Here is a 17628-nt window from a genome sequence, read left to right as displayed (position 1 = left end):
ACTAATTCCATATGCCAGACTGCATATGTGGAAACTACAATGGTACCTAAAGAATGTATGGTCTCAACACTGTCAAAGTTTGGAAACTGTTGAACCACTAATCCCTTTCCTTCAACAGGAGTTTCAGTGGTGGGCTCAAGCTTGTCACCTCAACAAGGGACAGCCTTTTACACAACCCACAGCCAGGCAAACACAACAGATGCATCTGATTACGCCTGGGGAGCACACCTGGCAGGCAAATGTATTCGGGGCATGCGGCCCGCAGAACAAAGGCATCTTCACATCAATCAGAGATGCTAGCTGTACAAAATGCCCTTATAGCTTTCAAGGACCTGCTGCGTCCAGGACAACTACTGCTAAAGACAGACAACACCACAGTTATGTGGTACATAAACGAGCAAGGGGGCACTCACTCCTACCCCCTATGCAGACAAGCCATGACCTTGTGGAACACTGCTATAAACCTTCAAGTTAATCTGCAAGCACAATTCCTGCCAGGAGAGAGAAACACACTGGCAGACTACTTGAGCAGAAACATCATGGATCCCCACGAATGGGAATTGAATCCACAAATATTCAGAATAACACCGAAATGGTGGAGCCCAGACGTCTGTTTGCATCCCCAATAAACTGCCAGCTACAAAAATTCTGATCAAGGAGTTACCATCCACAAGCATGGAAAGTGGATGCCCCCTTTCATTCAGCTAGAAGAACCTACAAGTATACGCTTTCCCACCACTACCTCTCCTGCCAAAGGTTCTCATAAAAGCCAGGCAAGAGGAGCCAAAGATGATTCTAATTGCACCAGACAGGCCACGCCAGCACTGATACCCAATCTTAAGGAGCTTAGCACAAGAACCACCCTGGATTTTGCCTCAAATCCCACATCTGCTAACTCGGCACAGCAGTCAAATACTACACAGCCAACTAATGACCTTAAACCTAGCTGCATGGAAGATTCCTTAGTCAAGCAAACAATGCCTCTCTCCAAAGCTGTTATGGATGTCATTCTGGAGGCCAGAAGGCCTAGTACCAGGAAAGCCTATTCGGATAAATGTAAGTTTCTGTGCCTGGAACCAAGCTCACAGCCTTGACCCTCTTGTCCCAAACATTCCTCAGAATACTACAATACTTAACTGAGATGCTGGACAAAGGTGCCTCCTCATCCAAGATCCACGCCTCTACCATCTCTGCTCATTACAACACGGATCCACCAATTTTTTCTAATCCTATGGTAAAACAGTACCTCAGAGGGGCTAAAAACAGACCGCCCTGTAGAGCACCTACTCCAACTTGGGACCTCAACTTTGTTTTGGAAAAACTAACTTTACCTCCTTTTGAGCCAGCTAACACAGCAGAATTAAAATGCATCTATTGGATAACTGCTCTGCTCCTGGCAATAACATCAGCACTAAGTTTCAGAATTACAGGCACTAATGGCAGTGGAACCTTTCCTCATTTTCCACCAGGACAGGGTGTGTCTAAGAACTAACCCCACATTTATGCCAAAGGTGATATTCATTGTGGCTCTAAACCAAACTATTCACCTGCCAACTTTTTATCCTAAACCACAGAATAAAGGGGAGAGTACTGCATTCTTTGGACATTCACAGGCAGTTACGCTTCTACTTAGACAAAACCAAAGCTTTCAGAAAATCTGAGCAATTATTGGCAGCTTATGCTGCAGGAGCGCAGGGAAAAGCCATTTCAAAACGGGCTATTTCAAAATGGATAGGACATGCATACGTTTCTGCTACACATACCATGGAAAATCTGTACCTAGCAGCATTAGATCTCACTTCACCAGGGCAACAGCCACTTCAACTGCCTACCTCAGGGGAGTACCTACCAAGGATATTTTGGAAGCAGCAACTAGGAGTTCTGTACATACCTTCACCAAGCATTACCATCTGCCTCTCTACTCTAAATCCAGAGCTGGCTTCGCCACTGCAGTGCTGCAGGGCCTTATAGTCACCCCTAATGCCTTGTAGAACCAGCCACCCTACCTCAGCTTTGGGATTCTACCAAGTGTATACACTGCTGCAGTCCAGGTTACCCTCCCTCCCTTCCCTTCTTACTGGCTGGTACGTACCTATGTCTTCTACCCTTGCTACCTATGGGAAGTATTTGCTGGTAGCTGTAAGTTGTTTTTTGCTTTTTCTTATGTGTTTTATTAGCAATTGGAATTGCCTACCACATCTGGGGCAAGAAAAACTGAAGAAAATGGCGTCAGCTGCATCTTGTATAACCCTGTCGCACTGACGTCGTGGGGGGGGGGGCGACAGCAACAGACTCGGGCCAACTGGGGAACTGCCTGACGGCAGCATAACCCAAGTCTGACTGCAGCAGTGTATACACTCTAACACCTACACTTATGGTAGGCACAAAACTGTACTTTTTGCTGCACTGACCTTCCATTTCTCTTGGATATGCAAGATATCCAGCCTCCTGCTGTTCTGTTTCAAGCAGTAGCCTGTCTGAACCTAGATTGTGTAGCAGTTCTTGGTTCATGATTAGCAGATTGATATGCATGTCCAGCTTTTGCTCAGAGCTTTCCTAGATAGCCCAGGTTGGCCATCTGGCACTCACTGGCCAGTAGCATATTGACCCAGGGCTGCTCAAATTCATTGTCACACTAGACAATAGGGGCACATGCAGCCCTCTCGCTATTAGCATGGATCCATGACCTAGGCCAGGTCCTCAACCCATTTAATTAAGTCACCTAGAGCAAATATTTTGTTGGTGGCTAGCCGTGATATGGTCTATAGACTATCTGTGCTCTGTGAGAATACTGCACCGCAGTTAATGCCCCCAGCGATTTGGTCTGTAGAACTATTCACCCTCTAGGGCACTATCTAGTCTGTGCAGCTGCCCATGGTGCTTTTTTAAGGTGAGTGAGGTAGAAACAACTCTGCATGTTTTTGTGAGGTGGAAAGACCCCCAGAAACCCAGGGAGAACCTGCAGACTTCATACAGTGAATATTTGGCTCTTATTCCACCAGAGTCTGCCAGTTAGGCAAAGGTAGAGGAGCTATCTGAAAAGGACCTAGGGTGTCAAAACAGCTTGGCTTGGTGCTGCTGTGACATGTCAGGATTGCTTCACCTTTTATGGTATCTGCAGTGCAAGGACTAGTTGGTGCAAGCCTTTGCTATTACTCTGCTGCTTTTCTCTCCATGGGTGTTAACTTGGCCAACGAATGAAACTGCCTTAATTTGGCTGTCCTTTGCAGTCTTCCTCAAATTCACTCATTCCCGTTTCTAATTAAAGCTCTTCAGATGTTGCCAGACTTCAGCCCTCGAAGTCTGGCAATATCTGTGGTTCATTAAAGTCTTGGGTTTAATCACATTCTCTAGTAATGGTTGTCATGTGGAAATAACGCAGTAGGTGCCCTCAGCATTTAGTTCAGATCACCTGTTTTTGCCGGTCAGCATTACCACGAACAATTTCTTTTCACAAGTGATATCCCACCAAAACCTTTAGGATATGTTGATCTTTGTACCCCCACCATCGGACATTACCTCCACTCTAGTATGGCAACATCTGTGGTTGTATTTCAGAGGGATGGTTCCAGATGTTTGAAGATTCTGGAGAAGTGTTTTTCTTGTATCATTGAGGAATTTCAGAAACTCACCCTCCTAACATGGTAGTTGCTTAGCATGTCTGGTATGGTAAGTCAGAGGAATGTCTTGTAACTGCACAAAGGTGAGTCAGTGGACAGTAACTTTGTATTGCTTTACAGCTGCAACATGCTTTTGCAGGAAAAGCAAACTGCGTAGTGAATGGGGCTCTTCATGGGCGCTAGTGATTCCCCTTGAGCTACTCCCTCAACCCTGCAGTAGCTCAACAAATTTTCAGGTTGTTAGGACCAGCCTTGCTGCAATTTTTATATACATATCCTGTCTCTAAATGCACAGCTGCTTTGTCCCTCCCCCTGAGTCGGTCATGGAGGAATGCTGTAGTTTCAGTGGCACCTCCATTTTTTGTATGCTTCTCCATTCCTTTAATGTCCAGACTTCTGCAGAAAGCCACAGGAATTTTTATTGCTGCAGTCTGGACTGGGCAAATTCCCATTGCTTAAGCCCCATGGCTGTCGCTCATCTTCCTTGCCATTTTGACTGCATGGTATTTCCAGTTTTTTTTCTCTTCTGGGATCCCTCCTCGTCCCATTTTGTTTGCACCACAAAAACATCCAATTGTAAACAGTGCAGTACTGGATAGAGATGCACTTTTTCCCTTATTCCACAGTCTAGCAGCTGCATCCCCTCCATTTTCAGTTTCCGTAATGGTTTCCGCAAAGATTCTCAAGCTTCTCACAGATTTTGCAAAAACTTTTACACCCTCCTGTAAAGGATTTGAGCTCACCTTGGGACCAAAATAGTTCTGACAATCCTAGGAAAATCACTGTTTCAACCAGCTCATGCTGCATGCTTAATTTCTGTCTTGGGGGGGGGGGGTCTTTAAACTGTCAGCCAGGAGGATATCAGAATTCCCCACCTCACCTTGAACACCACCCCTTGTTTCACAAAGGCAGAGCATTTCTGAGAACAGTTCCTAAAGTAGTGACTGAAAACAGCTTAAACATCTAACTCTGCCACTTGTATTATCCCTGATCATTCTGAGCGAATGCTCAAGTACATACACTGATACTCAGATAACTTAAATCTTTTCTGATAGTTTAGTTCTGTGGAGATCCGCAGTTGATGCCTGTTCTGTTTGCAAGAAGTGTTTGCAAAATACTTCAATAATTTCTCAGTGGCTGTTCTGATTACCATTCCATAAATAAGACTTTGCAAGCAGAACCAAAAACACATTCCATTAGATCACTTCCTACTGCCTCTTCAAAAGGTTCTAAAGTGGATGAAACTTGTGCTGCAGCAAATGTGGCACACCTAGCACTTTCTCTAAGCATTACAAATTGAACACTAGCTCGAAGGTTGGAGCTTTCTTTAAAGCAGTTCTGAAAGGTAGCTTGTCCTGCTGCTACCTGTAACATCACGTTACTTGGGGTTCTGTTGTATCTGGAGCAGATGGGACGGACGAAACAGAATATGAATGTTTTGTGCACTGATGCTGGATCCTTATCCTACTCAGTCGAAGGACGTTCCTTCCATTCCCTATCCAAATTTCTGTTGACACACCGGGCAGACAAACCTGAAGCTCTTCCACTAATCTGTTCTTAATGATTCATGATGCATTGTTTGCTGGCTAGTAAGGACAAGACCAATCTGAGATTTTGAATAACTCCCCCACTCTAGGATTGGTGGGGGTTCAAAGGAGCTTGAGAGCCAGCATTAGTGAGAGGCTGGGATGGCTCAAGAAATGACTTTGAACCAGTTTTGTTGAATTGGCCATACTAGGATATGAACTATCCATTATGTTAATTACATTATTTTTATAAAATCTGCATCCGGTAAGCTACGGTTGAAGTGCAGTTTAGTCACCATTATTCCAGTCATCTGATGGTATAGAATTTAAGTACAACTTGGTCATATCTTTCTCCTTCCTATGTGCTGTCATGGTGAAAATTCTAGACCTTTCCTATTTAGTTGCAGGATGTAAAGCTAGTCAGCTTTGTCATATTAAAATTGGGCATTTCTCAGTGTATTTTGCTTAAATTTATTTTGAGATTGGTCTGCCCAGAAACATTCACCAGCTTGTGTAGTATTATGCAATTTCTCAATTTCTTATGTAAAGATTTCTACAATTATTATTAATGTTTCACTATGACCCTTGCTGGCCTCAGCAAAGGCATGCTCCAGTTGCAAGATTGTTCAGCAACCAGTGGAATTTCTACAGTGTAGCCTGGGTTACACAGGCAAAGACTTTGATTATCGTTTTTGGTTTTGTTTTCATACTTTTGAAACAAGATCAGAAAGTTTAACACTCTGCAATTAAACTGTGTTCCCAGTGAGTGGACCCCTTTTTCAGGAGAACATAATCACTAACATAAAAGGAAAGAATTGGTGCATCTTTGATGATGCTTATAGACCTGCCTGCAAATTCTCAGTGGTTCCATGGTAGGTATACATATCTTGGCAGTCACCCATTGTTTTTGATGTGCTCAGAATACTTGAGCAAGGATTGAATATTGAGGACAGGCACTTGTCGTCTACCCATTTTGAGAAACTGTGGAATGTAATACTTCTGTCTTGGCCCTAGCAAGTGTTTGGATATAATGGCAGCAGAGTATTGTAGCATGAAGGTTGGATTATTTGTCTGGGTTAGGAGGGTAACAGGAATAAAAGTTTGAATCACTAAAAGGGATCAAGCTTGAGAAGTAGGTGCAGTGGAATTAATTTCTAGTCACTGTGAAGGTGAATGTAAAATCTGTTCAGACTGCTTTTTAGTAACATTTAACATTTTTCTTTTTCCTCAGATTGAATGCTCCAGTATTTCAGATTATGCAGTTAAGATTGTGAAGGCTAACAATCTTGATAATGGTAAGTTGCAGTCTTATCTTCACACCAGAGGTCTTTCCCATGCTTTAGGAAAGTGACTGTCTTCAGGGAATGAAGTTTATATTTGCTGTCTGCTTAACAGGTAGAGCATACCACGCTGCTTTTGAAGACTAGGTTGTAGTGGGTTTTATTCCAGGTGATTGTTCATACTGCAGTGTATGTAGTATATGGGAGTTTGCACTCGAGCTGTCCTTCATATGAGACATTCAAGGAGATGGGACCTCTCAGTTAATGGTAGATCCCTTGGCCCTTATGAAAGAGCAGAGAATTTCCTTGCCTCATTTTTTCTGAGTATAAATAATGCCTCAAGTCTTTCTCTATGCTTTTAACAGTGATGAACCCATTCATCAAGGGATAAAAGTAAAATTCGCTTTTCAGTTTTGCTTGGATTCTTCTGCCTCATGAAGACAAAGTAACTGGTGGCTTGGCCTCTGTATTTTCCAGGGGAAAAATGCCAGTACTTCTGCTTATAGAAGCAGACACGGTAGATATGTTGCTTGTGTGTACAGCTAAAAGCATTCAAGCCTTGTAGATGCACTTTTTCTTTCCTATTTGTCCTCCAGTAGTAGTCTTAGCTTTTTAAAGGTAACCTTAATTTTGATTAACTTTACATATCTTCTGTCCTGTTGGGTGGGTTCCATTTTAGTAAGTAAACAGTAAAACTGATGGAGAATAGGGGTATTTGGGGTTTTATTATTTCATTTAATAGCCGTTTGGGGTTTTCTGTTGTGGAAGCCCTTGGCTGGTCTGAATACCATGGAGTTTCTCATTCTCCCGGTAAGGACACAAGGGTTTAATGATAGTCGGGCTGTGCCACATTTAGTTTCAAGCTGCAGTGACTAGCAACTTCATTTGGTGTGCTAGTTGGTCTGAATCCAGAGATACAGTGCCTAAAGATCTTTTGGTAAAGATTCTTTCCCTTGCGCATTTCGTTGTCTATACTGGTTGTCAGTGGGTGGGACTGTTCATGTGTAGGGAAACAAGTACCTCACTAGAGCTTCCGTACTCTTGCTTTTTTACCTGGATCATTGTCCCCAACTGTCTCTAGTGTGCAACTTTGCATATCCTGTTCTACTGTTGCATTATTCTTAAGAGGGATTCCGTGCCTAGGGTGGCCCAACAACTGGCCAGTATATCAAAGCGTGTTACTAAAGGTACACCGTACGTCACACGTATGCTCCTTGCATACATGGAGCATAAAAGCAGCATCCAGATGTACCGTCCTTAGAATTTCTCTGCCAGTCCAAATGCCATATTTTGGTAGCCTGCTTGCCAGTCATTGCTAATTTATCAAGGAATTCGTACAAGTGCCCCTTTGGGGGTTTATTACTGCTGCTTTTTTGCTGTGGGTTTTTCATGTTATCCAGAAAGTGCCAGTGTGGGAGACAAAATTCTACACAGATTGTCACGAGCACTGCTGCTTTTGCTTAGGGCCTTCTCACGTCACAAAACCTGCAGTATTTAAGCCTTTGTGTCTGCTACTTTATTTTGTAGTCTGTCTTCTCTTGGGATTTGTTTGGGAAGTAAGCATCTTAAACTGATACGCTATGGAGGGAACTTCACTGATGTTTGGGGGGGTTAAGGTCTGACTTTCAATCCACCGCCTACATTGGACACTTCTGATGATGAAAGCCTTGGAGGTTCACCTTGTTCTGGGGTCATTTCAACTGGGACCACTTTGGAGGCTGCCATGGATCCGATAACAGATGTGTTCTGAGGCATTGCAGGCATTCATTTCAGAAGGTCTGGGGGGGACCAAGATTTATTATTGAATGTCATCTGGGAGGGGGAGTCCACATTCTGGTGAGGGAGGAAGTTCCTACAGCAATTGGAGTGTAGGCCAGCATCTGGCCCTCCTGCTTTTCTAAGGCAGTTGTCCAATTGAAGCAGAAGACTAAGCACATCCCTCTTTCTAGGGACCCTCAAAGCGAGTGCCAGCATTTCACCCCATGGCTTTAATGCTCCTTTGGGAGGTCTCTGTTTCTGCTGCTTGGACATTGTCCCCTCACAAGAGGGCAAGGGAACAGGATTCTTCTCATTAAGAGGTTTCCTCAAAATTTGGGTGGAATAGGCCAAAGATTCCTCATCCATCAGTGTGCTTCTGATGAGTACTAGTCCAGAATCTCCTATTTAGGGAATGACTTTTGGTGATATTGCTAAGGTGAAGGAGTACTTCAGGTGATACTGCTTCCAACTTTGAGATGTGCAAGAGGTTTGAGCCCCTACAAATGGGAATCTCTTTTGCAGTCTGCTGTCCCTCCAATTATACCTGCATTACTGGATGCCTTTTTATCCTTTCTCCTGATTCTTGGCCCCCTGTCCCTAAGAAGCCTGACTGTTTCTACGAAGTGCCTCATTGCAGAAATCTTTACAAGTGCCCATGTGATCTTTTGGTGGTCTCTGGTTTCAGGTAAGCCTTCAAAATTACTGCCCATCACTTAACTTCCCTCTGACAGGGAAAAAAGGACAACAATGGAAAGACTGGGAAAGGTCTGTTCTTCTGCTACACTTCCCTTTCGTGCTATTAACTCATGCCTAGATATGATGTCCTTCAAGGATGCATCTGCAGTCCTCACATATGGGTTGTCTTGCCTCAGGCAGCCCTTCGGTCGGCCGGATTCCAAAGTCTGGGTCTGGCCTCGGCTGATGTCGCAGTTTCCCCAACGTCAGAGCGTCTGGGGTATAAAAGCATCAGCCGACGCCATTTTCCTCAGTCTTTCTTGCCGCGTGGTGCCCAAAGAAGAAGCAGTTCACAAGTGCCGGTCTGCCAGCTCCTGTGATTCAGCTACCGAAGACTTCGAAAAAGCTAAGTACCCCGTTGGGGACTCTTTCTTGCCTCAGCCGATGTCGGATAAAGTTAATAATTGTTTAACTTGTGGGAAACAAATACCTCATAAGGATTTCCACTCTTACTGCCTCCCCTGCCTAGGCCCAGACCACAATTTCTCGGCCTGTTCAGCCTGTGCTTCCTTCAACCGACGAACTCTTCATCTGTCGGAGTTTGCAGAGGAATTCTTTGGGGCTAGTTTTGCTTACAAGATGCCGTCGGAGACTCCCGACTTCGCATTCCGTTAAACTGAAGGACAAGGACCGGCACACGCGGGTTGCGGCTGAAACCACGGTCAGGCCTACCACAAGTGTCTCTGTCTCGGCTGAAACAGAGTCCTTGGTACTTCCGATTACCAAAACCGCTCAACCGACTACCTCTGCCCTGGAGGCCCCGGCTGAGTCGGTTATTGAATTACCTTCTGAAACTGGTGTCCAGGAACCTTCCGACACCATTCCTTTAGACAAGTCTACTCCTGCACGTGGTGCAGCCAGACATCCTGCGTCCATGTCCATTAAGGCTTTCTCTAGGGCTAAAGCTGCTAAACTTACTAAAGCTTTGCCTCCCAAGGTTACCTCTGAGACCTTCTACTGGCTCACAGATTCTTAGCTTAGCAGAGGATCTTATCTCCTTAATTAGAGGTTCTCAACCTCATCCTGACAGGGGCTCTCAACCACCTCCAGACAAAAGGCCCAGGGTTGAGCCCTCTGACCCCCACTCCTGAGTCAACTGATGGCTCTACTCTCAGACCACCAGGAGGAGGCTTATTCGGCCTACGAGGATTCTGATGCTGAAGAATATTCCCTCTGCCTCCCCTCCTGAAGAGTTTTCCTTTGGAGAGACATTACACTCTGAGAGAACATTTTCAATGGCAGGGTCAGGAATTCTCTGATTCTAGAAGGAGATTAAGGACCCCTTTACATTTACCTCCGCATAGGCCTTTAGCTATACCTCCTGTTTTGAATGTTATTGATGTGTACTCTGATGCTAGTACAGCCCGTGACTCTCTCCCTCCGGCTCCTGCCAAACCTGATGGGTACTACAGGGTCCCGGACTCGCATCTACACCTGTACAAGGCCCACTCTGCTGATCCAGAAACCATTTCCCAGGGCCCAAAAGGGGTTGCAGCTGCCACTGCTAGGAATCCTCTACCCTCTGAAAGGGAGTCTAGAGCTTTAGAGAGATGGGGTAAGAAAGTGTATACTTCTGCAACTCTTTCCATGAGGGCATTAAATTGTCAATTTCATATGATACAGTACCAAGAGTATTTGTTAGATGAATTGCATAAAACTGTCTTCTGAACCCCTTGATCGCAAATCCCTTCAGGATTTGGTACATAATTCCCAGCAGGTTAGTAACCATTTCTTGCAGTGTGGTTATGATGCATTGGAAGCTTCATGTAGGTCTGCTATGACAGGTGCAGTCATACGTAGGCATGCCTGGCTGAAGGAACAATCTCTGCCAGACCATGTTAAAGCTAAGCTTTTGGATGCTCCTATGGAAAAGCAAAAATTATTTGGTTCCACGTCTCAAGAGGTCTTAAAGAAATTTGAAGAAAAGGCAAAATCTGTGCAAACAGGCAGACTTTCTGCAAGTCCAACCACAGAGATTCAGCAGAAATTGGCCTACTAAGAATTGGTCCTTTCCAGACTCTGACAGATCTCAGAGAGGCAGGAATAGGCGTGCCAGAGGTAGAGGGCAAGCTAGAGGCTCCTACAGAGGCCGTCAATGGCAGCCTCCCAACCAGAGAGGTAGTGCAGGAACTACAACTGCTACACCAGGACAGACTCTGACTTTGTTTTGACTCCGCCGACCAGGGCTCAATTAGAAGCACCTTTGGGCGGAAAGCTTTCTTTATTGCCAAAAAATTGGCACAGCATTACAAGGGACACATGGACACTGCAATTAATAGACAAAGGATACAGGTTCCATTTCCATACATTGCCAAAAAGAAAAGGCATACCAGACCTGCCACCAAATCAGAGGGCAGAGGCTTTGAAACAAATTTCCAACTTAATACAAATGAAAGCTATAGAAAAGGTACCTCTTTCAGAACAAGGCCAAGGATTTTACTCCAGATTATTCCTTGTTCCAAGAAAAGAAAATCAATGGAGGCCTATTCTCTACTTGTCCGCACTGAATACTTACCTCATTGTGCCAAAATTCAAAATGCTGACTACAGCAACTCCTTCCCATGCTGGGCAAGGGGTCTTGGCTGGTGACTCTAGACCTCAAGGAGGCATACCTGCATGTCCCTATCAAAGTTGCAGAAGATGCCTCAGATTTCTTGCAGGGTCAGAGCATTATCAATTCTCAGCATTGCCCTTTGGCTTATCTACTGCGCCCAGAGTATTCACGAAATGCCTGGCATCAGTAATTGCACACTGCAGACTTCAGGGGATTCAATTTTACCCATATCTGGGCGACTGCCTTATACAAGCAGACAGCAAGCAAACTTTGTTAAAGGACTTGGATTATGCCATCCACCTACTGCAGGCCTTGGGATATACAGTCAACATCCACAAATCAGGACTTGTTCCATCCCAAAGAATAACTTTTCTGGGTGCGGATCTAGACACAACCACCCAAATGGCCTTTCTCACAGAAGAAAAACAAAAACAACTACCGGATTACTTCGAGAATCTGACTAGACAAACTCAGCTGACTGCAAGGAAAATCCTGCAGGCCCTGGGTTACATGGCATCTTGCATTCTTCTGATCTCACAAGCAAGGCTGCATATGAGAAAATTACAATGGTACCTAAGGAGTTTATGGACTCGGCACAGTCAACTTAGAAACCTTGATCTCACTCATTCCATGCCTACAAAAGGAATTTCTGTGGTGGGCTCAAGCCTGCCAGTTGAACAGCGGGTTGCCCTTCAAGCCAAGAGCCAACCAAACCATCACTACGGACGCTTCAGACCAAGGTTGGGGAGCACACATGGAGGGCAGATGTATCCAGGGGCTATGGTCACAAAGAGCTGCGTATGCACATAAACCAAAAGGAAATGCTGGCAGCGATACAAGCAATCGAGGCCTTCAAACTTTTTCTTCAAGGCCACCTACTCATAAGGACAGACAACACCACAGTTATGTGGTACATAAACAAGCAAGGAGGCACCCATTCCTACCCTCTTTGCAGACTGGCAATGAATCTATGGGAACTTTCCTCGAAACTCGATATACAGCTGCAGTCCCAGTTCGTGCCAGGGAAAGACAATATACTGGCAGACAGCTTAAGCAGAAATATCATGGATGCTGCACCCAGACATCTTACTCATAACACAATCATGGGGAAGGCCGGAAATAGATCTGTTCGCCTCCCCCACAATCATCAACTGAAGAAATTCTGCTCAAGGACATACCACCCACAAGCATGGAAAGTGGACGCGCTCTTTCAGCTGGAAAGCTCTAACAGTGTATGCTTTTCCACCTCTCCCATTAATGACCAAGGTCTTACTGAAGATCAGGACAGAGCAGCCCAGAGTGATTCTGATAGCTCCAAATTGGCCAAGACAGCACTGGTACCCACTGTTAAAGAGCATGTCAGACTAAACCGTGGCCTCTCCCCCTATGGCCACTTCTACTGACGCAGCACAATTTCAAGACTCTGCATTCCAACCTGAAAACCTTGCAGCTAACTGCCTGGAAAATTCCATGACTCCTCCTCAGGATAACCTATCCCAGAGAGTGAAGGATATTATGGAAGCTCGACTGCCTTCCACAAGGAAGGCATATTCAGCAAAATGGAAAAGATTTTGCACTTGGAACACAACAAAGGGCCTAGATGTGACAGTGATGAACATGGCACATATACTGGAATATTTGGCAGAATTGTTCCACAACGGCCTGTCTATCTCTTCCATTAAGATACATGCCTCTGCAATTTCAGCAGAATACAATGTTAATCCACCTGTCTTCTCTCATCCTCTCCTGAGAGTTTCTAAGAGGACTCAAAAACATCAATCCTCCAAGGAAACCACCTCTACCTACTTGGGACCTTAACTTCGTGTTGGAAAAACTAACACTTCCTCCCTTTGAACCAGCAGCATCTGCAGATCTACAGTTTCTGTCTTGGAAAACTGCCTTCTGGCCATAACCTCAGCAAGAAGAGTATCTGAGTTACAAGCTCTAATGGCAGTACAGCCATTTCTTATCTTTCATCAGGACAGAGTTTCATTGAGAACCAATCCCACATTTATGCCAAAGGTGGTATCCAGGGTATCTTTGAACCAAGCTATTCACTTGCCTACATTCTTCCCACAACCACAAAATAAAGGGGAGAAACTTCTGCACACCCTGGACATACACAGACAGTTGCGCTACTACTTGGACAGAACTAAGTTACAGAAAGACTGACCAGCTGTTTGTAGCATATGCTGCTGGGGCACAAGGAAAAGCAATTTCCAAACAGACAATTTCAAAATGGATAGGAAATTGCATTTGTTTTTGTTACTCCTTTCATGGAAAAACTGTGCCAGCTGACAGACCTCATTCCACGAGGGCCACAGCCACCACCACAGCCTTCCTAAGAGGGGTGGCTACCAAGGACATTTTAGAAGCTGCTACATGGAGCTCTGTGCATACATTTGCCAAGCATTACAATTTACCTTTATACTCCAGATCCAGAGCAGGCTTTGCTACGGCAGTCCTGCAGGGTATCTTAGCTACACCATCCTTTATTTAGTACCTCCACCCCCAGATTGGCTATGGTATTCTACCCATATGTGATGACTGCAGATGCATCCTTGAAGGACATAGTACAGTTTTGTACCTACCATAAATGTAGATGTCCGATAGGTATGCATCTGCAGTCAGGTTTACCCTCCCTCCTTCCCCTCTGTGGTATACTTCTTGGGTACTTACCCCTCTTATAGCTAGCTGGGGGGATCTATTATGGTGTATTTGTTTTTATAGTACTGTGCATGTTTGGATTTGTTTTTGCAATGCATATCTCCAAATTTTAGCCTTCCTTAGAGGGCACCTGGCATCTGGGGCAAGAAAAACTGAGGAAAATGGCGCCGGCTGATGCTTTTATACTCCAGACGCTCTGACGTCGGGGAAAGTGCGACATCAGCAGAGGCCAGACCCAGACTTTGGAATCCGGCCGACCGAAGGGCTGCCTGAGGCAGGACAAACCCATATGTGATGACTGCAGATGCATACCTATTGGACATCTACATTTATGGTAGGTACAAAACTGTACTTTTTGGCCCTCCTGTCCCAGGCTACTCAAGCTGTCCGTCCCCCCCCTCCAGATTCTCAGGTAGCTCGCCAATCTATGAAGTGCAGATGTGATGCAGCAGAAGCTTCATTTAGGGCTGTTGCAGGATCTGAGGTATTCTGGCTGCGGCTTCAATCACTGACATGTGACAAAAGCCTAGTTGATGGATGCTCCTTCAGGCAACAATGGCTTGCTTGGTACTGCTGCTGCTGACTTGTTCAAGCCTTTGCAGGAGAAAGGCAAGGAGTTAAAGGACTTGAAATGGGCACTGGTGAAACGAAACACAAGTTTCAGAGACTCCTTCCAAACAAGCTTTTGCTAGAAGTCACTTCTCTTGAATGTAAGAAATGTAGGAGGGCTCCTCCACCTAAGACTACTCGGGCTTCTACTCAGAAGCGTCCCTTTCCTGACCAACCAGGTAGTATTGGACTATCACTCTTCTCAGCTGCCACCTTTTGCTTCATCTGTCCACCCCCTATCCCATTTGTTTGATTAAGTATTACCCAGTACTCATGGGTAAAGTTTTATGGTTTGGAATTCCCTTCCTCCCTTCATTGGCATTCCTCAACCACCTCAGGAACAGTTGCATTATTCCCAGAAGTACGGCAAGATAGGGGAACTATTCTACAGATTTCACAGGATCAAAGGGGGAAAATATTTTATTCAGGAATGTTTCTGGTTCCAAGAAAGGGTCCTTGGCAACCCATTTTGGATCTTTCACACCTAAATACTTTTTCTGAAGATTCTATTTTTGCATGTTCTCTACAGACTTGGTTCCCATTACTTCCTCAGGCTTTTCATGCCCTCTCTGGATATCAGGGTTACCTACCTTTCACATGTTCATCCCCTTTACAAGAAGTACTAGTTTCTCTGCTTTCTTGTCATTTTCAGTTCTCTGCTTTTTCCCCTCAGTCTCCTTGCCACTCAAACTCCCAATTCACTTAAAAGAGCTCCTCAATGACCCTATCTAACTTGGACATTTAGGTGGGGGACCATAAATTTACCCTGAGGGTATCACCTGTGTGCCTCTTGGATAAAGGCAGTTGGTGCTGATGCTCTATGTAGCTATAGACCATACATCTTGGTCAATAAGGGAACGAGGGGTATAACATGGCTAGGCTTATAAAGGCCCTAGGGCCAATAGCCTAGTAATGTCTTGTGAACCATTCTGCTTGGAGGGTATTGAGGTGGCTAGCTCTTGGATGCTTTGAAGCCTGCAAAAAGCAATCAAGTTTTTCCTTAACTGGACAATCTCCTGTTTCAAGCAGTCTCGAGACCGTGCTGCAAAATGTCAGTTTGTAGATGTTCTTCATTCCACATTGCTGCAGTCCTAACTATTGGGTAGTCCGCTGTCCAGTCGGCCCGAATACCAAAGTATATGGCTGACGTCGGTCAGGGCGCATTAGACTGACGTCAGTACGTCAGGGTACTAATGCGCATGACCGACGTCATATCCTCAGTCTTTTTTGCCGCATGGTCCGATGCAGAAGCAATTTTGCGAGTGCAGGTTGGCGTTCTGAAAGTTTCTGAAGTCAGAGTTTCAGACCGAATCAAAGTTGGCTAAGTACCCCGTTGGGGATTATTTTGGTTTTTTCTTGCCTCAGTATTTAACCGGATGTCAGAAAAAGTAAATAACTATTTCTTGTGGGAAACAGATACCTCATAGGGATTACCATACTTTGTGTATTCCTTGTTTAGGGCCTGAGCACGACGTTGTTGGATGCCGCTCTTGTGCTAGATTTAACAAACGCACTATTAAGAGAAGGTTAGACTGTGCCAGGTTAGTGTTTGGGAAGCGTTGTAACTATAAAATGCCGTCGGATGCTCCGCCGGCTTCGGCTAAAAAGCGCAAGGACAAAACAGCAAAGCCTAGAGGGGAAGAACCGACAGTCCCTGACGTCGGTTCTTTAGAGGGCTCAGTGGAGCCGGAGGTTTTACCTGGTGTTTCTTTGGAGTCTCAGGGAGAGAGTTTACTGTTACAGGATGTTTCCTCAGGAAGTAGGCCAGGCTGAGGGGGCTTCTCAGGTGGCTGTTCTTCCCTCACTTCCTAAGGTGGTTAGGGCCTCCCCTTCTGTTCCCAAGGCTTCCTTAAGGGGCAGGCCAAGTTTTGCTTCAGTGGGGGTTTCTCCTAGTGCTTCAGGGTCTTTGCCTAAGAAACATATGCTTAAAATGGCAGAAGATTTGATTACTATGATAAGGGGTTCTATGCCCCCTCCTGATAAGAGGCCTAGGGTGGAACCTGAGTTTGAGAGTTTTGAGCAATGCTCGGAGGCTTCTGAGTCTTCGGCTGAAGACTTGCAGGAGTTCCCTACTTATTCTGATTCTGATGTGGATGATTCTACTCCTTCAGCTTCTCCTCCTGAGGATTTTTCATTTTCAGAGACTTTGCATTCCATGAGGGAGCATTTTAAATGGGAAGGCCAAGATTTCTCTGATTCCAGGAAAAGGCTTAGGGAGTTCTTGTTTTTACCCCAGCATAGGCCTTTAGCTATACCTCCTGTTTTGAATGTGGTGGAAGATGTTTTTGCAGAGGCTTCCTTGAATCCTGATTCTTTGCCTCCTGCCCCAGTTAAACCGGATAGGTATTATAGGGTGCCTGAAGCTCATAAGTATCTTTTTAAGAGTCCTAGGGCAGACCCGGAAACTGTGTCTCAGGGGCCTAAAGGTGTAAAGGCCTCAGTTGTTAAAAATCCTGTCCCTCCTGATAAAGAGGCAAGGGCTTTGGATAGATGGGGAAAGAAAGTGTATACTTCTTCCACTTTAGCCATGAGGGCGTTGAATTGTCAGTTTCACATGTTAAAATATCAGAATTATCATCTTTCACAGTTGAAATCTAAGGTGGATGCTCTGGTGGAAGGTATTGACTGTAAAGAGTTGCAGGATTTAGTTCATGTGTCTGAACAGGTGGGTAAACATTCCTTGCAATGTGGTTTTGATGCTGTGCAGGCCTCCTCTAGGGTGGCTGCCACTGGTTCTGTTCTTCGTAGGCACGCCTGGTTGAGAGATCAGAACTTAGCTGAGCATGTTAAGACAAGGATTTTGGATGCTCCTTTACAGTCTGATGTGGTGTTTGGTTCGCCTGTGGAAGCAGTTTTAAAGAAGATGGAGGACAAGGCTA

At 45.0% G+C, this 17628-nt stretch overlaps 1 protein-coding gene across 2 annotated transcripts in view; it reads left to right on the top strand.

The window, feature by feature from the left end:
• Positions 1 to 17628, top strand: part of PRMT1 (protein arginine methyltransferase 1) — a 669379-nt gene that overhangs the window by 108145 nt on the left and 543606 nt on the right. For both annotated transcript variants that reach the window (XM_044083416.1, XM_044083415.1), the window contains exon 4: positions 6378 to 6441. In XM_044083416.1, the coding sequence (XP_043939351.1) occupies positions 6378 to 6441 (64 nt within the window). The remainder of the gene's footprint in view (positions 1 to 6377; positions 6442 to 17628) is intronic.

Source organism: Protopterus annectens, chromosome 9.part0 (genome assembly GCF_019279795.1).
Source record: "Protopterus annectens isolate FY-2018-M chromosome 9.part0, PAN1.0, whole genome shotgun sequence".
NCBI classification, from domain to species: domain Eukaryota; kingdom Metazoa; phylum Chordata; order Ceratodontiformes; family Protopteridae; genus Protopterus; species Protopterus annectens.
This window is presented reverse-complemented; position numbering and strand designations above follow the sequence as displayed.